Raw genomic sequence first — 8,205 nt, forward strand, 5'->3', positions numbered from 1 at the left:
GCGGTGTAGCTCCTCAATATCATCAGTCGTGAGTCGCACTCCACCCTGGGCCTTTAATGTTCTATTAGAGAAGCTATTGATCAGCCAGCGGCTCAAATGACTGGAACAACTGTCAGACAGGTAACCGGGGGCTCATGTTTGCAACCTGCTGACCGCATCGTCCATCTGGAGCATGTTCTTTGAGGTGTTCTTTGGCTGCTGTTCAAAGCAATGACCCACATTCACTTCACTGAGGAAGAAAAAAAAAAAGCTGCTGGTTGATTGAAGAGCAGATGTAAAATTGTAATAACCAGGATTATGTGCTCGGTCAAGGGATCAAGCAATCCGCATCCCCTACGTGATCAATTTTCATATCCCCCCCGTGTATTTGTATTTGCAATGAGAGCCAGCTCGAGTAGATAGGATGACAACAATTATAAAGACGTGGACAAAGGTCTGGCTCCAAAGCGCACACTTTTGCCGCAAAGAACAGACCGGGGAGGGGAGGATAAAGTCAATACAGTGCGGGACACGGATATATGAGAGCGGTGACTCACACTGTATTTAGCTCGCACATAATTCTCAACATACATCTTGAGCACGTACCGACATTGAAAGCAGAGGTGCGGGCAAAATATAGGCATATTAAAACATAATATCTCACGCAGATTATGACCCAGTAGGGGTTTGAGTTTTTATTTTCACTGTTGCCTAATCAACATCAACACTGTTACAGAATGTAAAAGAATTACAATAAATGATGGATTTGCGCTCCATTGGCTTAACGGCGGTATTCAAGATAAGATCAGTTGATTGAGGAAACGTTCAAAATCGGCTCCATGCTTTCGCAATCAATAAATCTTTGGCCCAACGGTAGGCGGTCAGTGCAGACTTCAACAATCGCTCCAAACAAGAAAAGAAGCAGAAACTTGTCCAACCGCCTAAGAAAGGAGGAGGAATCCCTCCCTAAACTCGAGCACCGGCCCATTTTAATGCAATTCAGGTTGGCTAATGTAGCAGAAAAAAAAAAAACATACAAAAACATTCACAACATAGCATACAAGAAAAGCAGATTAGGCACGCAGCTGTGCTTAGATTGTGGCACAGACAGACCAGTTTAATGTGACCTTATCAAAAGGTTACACAATAAATTGTCATCACAGCGACCAGATGCCATCAGGCCTGTTAGTACCGGCATCCTTTCCCTAAAGTAACCCACGACGGCTGTCCCAGGGGGACTCCGGGGCATTCCTCTGCCAGATGGGCAAATCTCCCAGGAGTGTCTGGGGTTTACCGATGGTCTCCGACCTGGCGGAGGTGTCTAAAGACAAGAACTCACCTTCGCAAATAACCGAACCGCCTAATCAGTGACAATTCTGCGAGATATCCAAAGTCCTTTCTCTCAGGATATTCTTTTTGGACCGCGCAGGATCTCCTACCAGATGGAGGTGTCTGAACCAGGAAGAACTTTTATCAGATAACATAACCGCCACATCCAACTATTCTCAGAGTGAGGAAACAGCTGTCCTTCTATTAAGTCCAGACGGCTAACCTAACCCTAACCCTAATTCCGAGATAGGTTAAGGTGGGCTACAATGACAGGGGATTCCAAACCACTTCCATAATTGATGATTATTGTTTAGAATCTTGTCAATCATAACCAGCAGACAATGTACAGTATACCATCCACACTATACGAGGTTAGGCGCCAACATTTTCTTGCCCAGGTACAAAACCTTGAGATTCTTCAATCTCTTCAGTAAGATTCCTTCAAGGTATGAAGCAAATTATACTAATGACTTTGAAAAAAAAAAAAAATAATTCAGTACAGTTCAGTTCAGTGGAACTATTAGCAAAAGACTCGTTAGGTCAGTTTATTTGTGAGAGCAGACGCAGCTCGTTAATTTGCAGCCTGGTCACCATCAATACATCCATTTCCTACCGCTTAATTCTCACATTCTGCGTTTTTTTTTTCCCCCACAAGGACAAAGACCCAGTTCCGAGCCAAAGACAGCACCTGGGAATCCCCGGTTTTAACAAAAGAGAATAATTGAGTGTCCATGCGAGAGGAGATTGATTGCCTCTTGGGTTCTTGGTCTTGGCCAGACCCCGGAGAGTGATTGATAGGTCATTAGCCAGCTGGTGATACAATAGGAAAGCGTGCTGGCCGACTCGGGCCACAAGCAGCATGCGAGCTCCGGGTGCGGCCTCTGTGGTGTCTGCTGGCCCATCAAATGAGGAGTAGCAGCTGTAGGATTGGCGGGGAAGAAAGGCAGACTGGTGGGAGGGAGAGGTTGAGGAGAGAATCAATCAAAGGGTTCTTGTCTGATGGGACGACCGGTGGATACATCCGTGAGCTTCTTTATTGGTTCCTTGACCGTCTTTGAATATGATTGGTGGCAAGAGCGCCCGAAACAAAAGGTTTTTGAATTTTCCAACCACCAATAGTAACTCTCGAAGACATCATGTGTCAAGCAAAAGAAATATTAGATGTGTCATTTTTCTACAGGTGCACTGTCGCAGTCTCCTTCCACCGTGGTCTGCCATTGACCTGAACCGGAAGGAAGCGCCTCATCCCGTTTTGCCGAATGAGGACTTTCGTTGCAATTCACCCGTAATCGATGAAATGCTGACTATGCAGTATCAGTATCAAAAGGTGAGATTTGCTCTTAGTTGCCATGGCAACATTGCTCAGCCGTGAGGTTGGAGAAGTGGCTAATTTACATGAGACGGGATTACCCCCTCAAAACTGGCTAATTTCAGAGAGGCAAAAAAAAGAATTGTCTGAGGTAATTCTTCATCCATACATTTTTTTATACTGCTTATCCTTGGGGTGATGTGTTGATTGATAATTGTTCACAAGCTTACTCTCTGTATTTCAAGCAGTCAGCGAGAACAACCTAGCAATGCTCAAATTATACAAACTTTTGAAAGTTTTGAGTAGTTTCACTCCTGTCACTACGGCTACAAGTAACCAAGTACTACATGAAAGAAATGGGTTTGAATGATTGTCAGAGACCAAAGCTCGACGTGGCCAAGCCCAGGAAAGTGTGAAATCTGTGAGGTCGTACGACCATGAGAAAGGGAGGAAACGTGGCGTTCATCTTATTGGGCTCACACCCAATTGGTACGAGAGTCAGATTTTGAGACTCAGTACAGGTTTCACTGGATAATCAAGCGGGTAAAGAAGGAAGCGTGGGGGAGAATAATCAATGCTCGGGGGAACCTGACGCCACAAACATGACGAGGAGCGGAACAAGCTGGAGAGTCATTCGAATCCCATCGGTGTGAATCGGCAAGAAAGACCGATAGAAGGCTGCGTCACGATCAAGTCCCATCATGCAATTGGATAGATTCCTCGGAAACGTTAAATTAGGGGGACAGTGTTTTATGGTTTTTTTTTTTTTTGGGGGCTCTTGACAACGTCAGTTCATGAAAAAGTGGGGAAACGGAGCATTCATACAGCTTCAAGTCCTTTCATCTAAATGACGGTAAATTCTCCACAGGAAACCAAGCCTCCACTGGAAGGTTTGGCGTCGAAAGCACGACAACATTCCTGCCTGGCGGAATCCTTTCTTCTATAGTTCTCCATAGAATACGTCGTACGCAGGGGCACACGCAATAAATAACCATGACCTTCTGAATATTCATGCAAACGCATCCACTGGCAAGCCCCGTTCACAACATTTATATAAATTATTGATGGGACCAGCGTAATGCAGCGCGGCGAGGGAGGAACTCACCAGTTTAAAGGGAAAAAAAGGGCTAAGAACTGATTAGTGGAACATGGGCCGCAACACGAAAAGAGAATAACAAGGCAGGGTTCAAGGTCTACTATTTTTCTCGGTTGGTCGTCCGCATTTTAAGCAAAAAACAAGATAAACATGATCCCGAGATGCTATCGCCAGTGTAGGGGAATATAAAAAAAACAAATAGCGGCTCGCAGCGGGCCTCGATTCAATCTGCCGTTTGTTCTGCCTTTCATTATCGCCATATGGGAGTTTCGGATTGTGCGGGCATAACACGTGAAGGCTTTTCTACCCATTTCTTACACCGCAGCCTGGGAAATTATTCGAGCTTTAGGCGGATGAGATTGACAATAGAAACAGGGTGGAAAGAAACGTACCTTAAGAAAATAAAGATGGGAGGCGAGCAAGCAAAAAGTCGGGATATGTGAGAATACAAAGATATATTTTACATCTGTTGTATTGTTTGTAAATGGGTGACACAGTCATCAACGGTCAGATAGGTAGGGACCGACGGCATCTTGGACGGAGATCTTTCTGGGAGAATTTGTGAGAAGCAGTACGAATGGCAACAAAGAGGAGGGAAAAGGTTCTCGTTTGAGTTGCTTGCGGTATGGGCCCACCAGACGTTCATTAGATACACCTGCACAATCCTAAAGTCCGTCAAAGCCGATCGTTCCCCGTGTTGCGGGTAGGCCGGCTTATTTATCCTGTGGGAAATGCCGATGACCTGCAAATGTTCTACTTTCAGACACAGTAACAGAGAAGGGATGATAAGAGTGCGAAAGACGATGCTGTGTAGGCTACCGCCACTATTTGCGAGGGATAAGGGATGTGGCCTTGCCACCAACGGCAAAACTCTCTGAGTACCTAATCCGACCTGTCAATCACTCGTACAAAAAAATAGCCAATCAGATAGCCGCATTGTATTAACCCCTGGCTTGACACGCCAAGAGAGATGCTAGTTGTCAGTAGTGTGCGCTTGGAAAAGTTAATGTCATGAAGAAAATGGCCCCCAGATGCAATTGGGAAATTCTGATGAAAGATATCCTGCTAAGTTACAAGGGGCCCGGTGGAATCATTTTCCAAAGCCTAAAACACAGTTGACTAAGTGTCTGCAATGGATTAAAGCTCGCGGAAGAGAATCACGTACAGTTAAATATCAACAATATCAACAAACACAAGGCTGTATGTTCGGAGGTAAGTGAGGGAGAAGTATCTTCTCTGAGTTTGATTGAATTATTATCAGTGCTTTATACATTGCAGGAGAACAACTTTCACTTTGTTAGTGTATCACTGACCTGCTGAATGAAGTGTGTCATGTTTTATGCCGAAGAGTCGGGTTAGTGATACGCAAATGCACCATGTCATGCAAGAGAAATGTCTATTTGACGATTAGTATCCCATCAGACTTTTAAGACAAAGCACTGGGTTCCATTACGAGCCAAGTCAAACAAATACACCCACTCACTTCTAAAGACTACAATGATATTACTCGTGATCTTTCCAAGTAAAAAGTACTCACCCTGCTTTACACGCGCAGTACGATTCCACTATTTTATCCCGTTGGATTTCAATATGAAGTTTGTGAGGCGTCAACCTTTTTTGCATCGATCGCCAACATTTCGCTGTAACTCTGACGTTGCGTCCTGCTCCGTCCAAAATCTTAATTCCGTGTACGTATCCTTGCATGAAGTAGTTGAGACCTCTCTGTAGAACTCTCTTGGACAAAGCTGACGTATTTGTCAAAAAGCATACCATATCATTATCTGGAATACGCGACAGAGAATCGACTTCTAACATGTTCTGTTCAATCGCCATTTTCGAACCTTGCGGGACATGGCTAAGGGGGCGGAGCTCAAAATCGCCATCGGAAAGGTCCGTTGCCGTTAGCTCCACAACATGCTAGCAAAACACTACATTCCTTTTGCACATGGGGCGAGTGTCCGATCAAACTAAGATCCTCTATCTCAATACAGTTCCAAAGAACCGAGATGCCACAAGACGGCGTCAAGCGTCGATACCTTTGACAACGTTAAGCTTGTGTTTGTTGCGGGAAACTTTGTCACGTGCTAAATGATTCCAAACTTCAGACATTCTCTGACAATTGTGCACTTTCCTCCTGGCTCATTGTCATGACGGCAACTTTTTTCGGTGTATCTGACTGCAGTTACAGTTCTCTGTGTGGAAAAAATGACCCCTGCCGAGCTCCGAGGCCGATTTTACCCGGAACTTTTTTTTTTTTATTTTTTTTTGTAATCGAATTGTTAGATCGTGCCCGGCTGTCCCCCGCACCGGCATCTCTTCGCTTAGCGGCAACGGTCTGCAAATACCTGCCACAGGTTGTTAGCGTACCGAAACGACCCAGAAGCACACAGGTAGGAATGAGAGCAAGCAAGCCAACTCCGGATCGTCTCAACTACCAGAAGCGAAGGGGAAGAGCGGGAGAGGAAGAGGAAGTAGATGAGCTGGAGGAGGAAGAGGATAAGCATCAACTCACCAGCTCCGTCCATCCCGCATCACCCTGAAGCACCTATTTCATCACAACAAAATAGAAAAACGTGTGACACTTAAAAAGCTGCACAGCACAAACTTGAGGCAGAACATATTTTTAAAAAAAATTGCTGTGTCGACACAACACACAAGTCGCACACACGTGAATGTAAAACGATGGCACGTTTTGCATGCGCCAGCGGCACAACGGGGGTCCATTTGGTACTGGAACGTTGCCCAATAGACCCAAAAACTCCCTCTTGCGATCGGTGAGGTGTTCCTTTTGCCCTCAACTGCATTGGCATGAATGAAAAGTGTCGCGTGTTGGCTGCAGAGGAGCAGCAGAAGCAGCAGCAACCTTCGCTGCCTAACTTGAGCACTACTAGCCCGGCGTTGATTTGCGGCGGTGCATTTTTTTTTTTTTTTTTTTTGGCACTCCTGCGCCGTGCCGCCCTTCCCTTTGTGTCAGCACACAATTGTTTGTTTATTTTTTTTAGAAGACGTTCTTTTAATTATTGCTGTTGTTTACCTTTCGTCTCCTGGTTTCAGCGGTGCTACTCCAAACAAAGCACTGGTATATGACGCGGAGGTTTTGCTTCCAATTGTCCACCTTATAACCGTTCACATGGGAGCACCCGGCCGGACTCATGACAGACAAAACATTCGCGGTTGGGGTTTTGCCGGGTGACAGCGTCCAATTAATAAAAAAAAAAAAAAAAAAGTCTCCGGGGTGATTGGCTTCGGCTAGCCAGCTAGCTGTAGCTCAGTCCCCCCCACCCCACCCGCACCCCCCGCACCGCCGCCGCCCCCCTCCAACTATTTGTCCGCAAATGGTTTCCGCTTGGAAACGGGACAAGCGACGGAGTATCCCCAAAACGCTGCGCTCCTCTGGCATCTGACAAGCGCCGCCTCGCACGTTAGCAGCCTGGAAACATTGTTGCCCGAGTCCGCCCGGGAGTCAAGTCGCCGTCCGCCAACCGCCGGGTTGACACTCGCTTATTTTGCCATGGGCGTTACGTTTTCAAATTATTATCATTGTTCGAGCCGGCGCCACTTGCACTAGTCTGACGATTAGTTCGCTTTCTTCCTCCTTCACTTTAGCCTGCTCTGCTAACGCTCCCAACTCCTGCTTCACAATGCCCCGACCAGCGTGCGTCGCGATTGGGCAAGACGCGTAGTGACGTCACTACGCCGAGCCCGACGACTGTTTTGGAAACGTTCGTTTCTCCTGCTCGTCGCGCCGGACGAGCGGTATGCACCTTCCAGACGTCGAGTTACATGAATTAATTGGCACTAAAAAAAAATACAAAATAAATACAAATATCATTCCTTGCCTACCAAACCAAAATATCTAAACCAACGTTATATTTTGTGTTAGAATATTTCAAATGCCTTATGTATTACACGTCATGTAATATAGCGATATACACACAAATTCACAACCAATCCACAAAACTGAAACGAAAACATCACGTTCTCTCGAGCAGGGAAGGTTCAAATCCGGTTGTCGTCTGCCCTCTAGCGGGCGTGCCCAGCATCTAACGAAGTGGATTCAACTCATCCAAATGAGGCGGCTAAATCTCAATTCAAAAGAAATCTCGTTGCCACGATGTAGTGACCGCATAATTGCAGACAAATGAGATCGTTAGCCGTGGAAGCCATCACCTTAAATTGTATGACGCGTGTTTAATGGACAGACAACTTACATGGGCGAGCACTGCCTTTTGACGGTCACGACGGACCATACCACTTTGGACACATTTTTCCACATGACACTAAGGCACTGCTGTTGTCTAGAAGTGCCGCACACATCTCTGGAGTTTCTTCTTACACCTAAAACAGAGGAGTAGCACTATGATTTGAACTGACACAACATAACTATCAGAATCAGCTTTCATAAGTTTTAATGTTCTTGGTCACGATAGCACAGTCCTACACATGCTCCCGATTAGACACCCACTTCTCATACCAATTTCCACAGTGCCTA

General features: G+C 45.8%; 1 protein-coding gene across 6 annotated transcripts in view; it reads right to left on the reverse strand.

The window, feature by feature from the left end:
• The window catches only part of LOC133514685 (ubiquitin carboxyl-terminal hydrolase 22), a 28,177-nt gene extending 20,724 nt beyond the window's left edge, over nt 1-7,453 (reverse strand). The window contains exons 1-2 of one of the 6 annotated variants that reach the window (XM_061846529.1): nt 6,748-7,453; nt 6,226-6,258 (exon numbers count right to left, since the gene is read on the reverse strand). In XM_061846529.1, coding sequence (XP_061702513.1) covers nt 6,226-6,258; nt 6,748-6,867 — 153 coding nt within the window. In that variant the 5' untranslated portion in view covers nt 6,868-7,453. Of the gene's footprint in view, nt 1-6,225; nt 6,259-6,381; nt 6,690-6,747 lie in introns of those variants that run through there. The other 5 variants (XM_061846525.1, XM_061846527.1, XM_061846528.1 and 2 more) reach the window with 5 other exon arrangements.
• Between the last annotated feature and the right edge of the window lie 752 nt (nt 7,454-8,205).

This window comes from Syngnathoides biaculeatus, chromosome 16 (assembly GCF_019802595.1).
Source record: "Syngnathoides biaculeatus isolate LvHL_M chromosome 16, ASM1980259v1, whole genome shotgun sequence".
Taxonomy (NCBI): domain Eukaryota; kingdom Metazoa; phylum Chordata; class Actinopteri; order Syngnathiformes; family Syngnathidae; genus Syngnathoides; species Syngnathoides biaculeatus.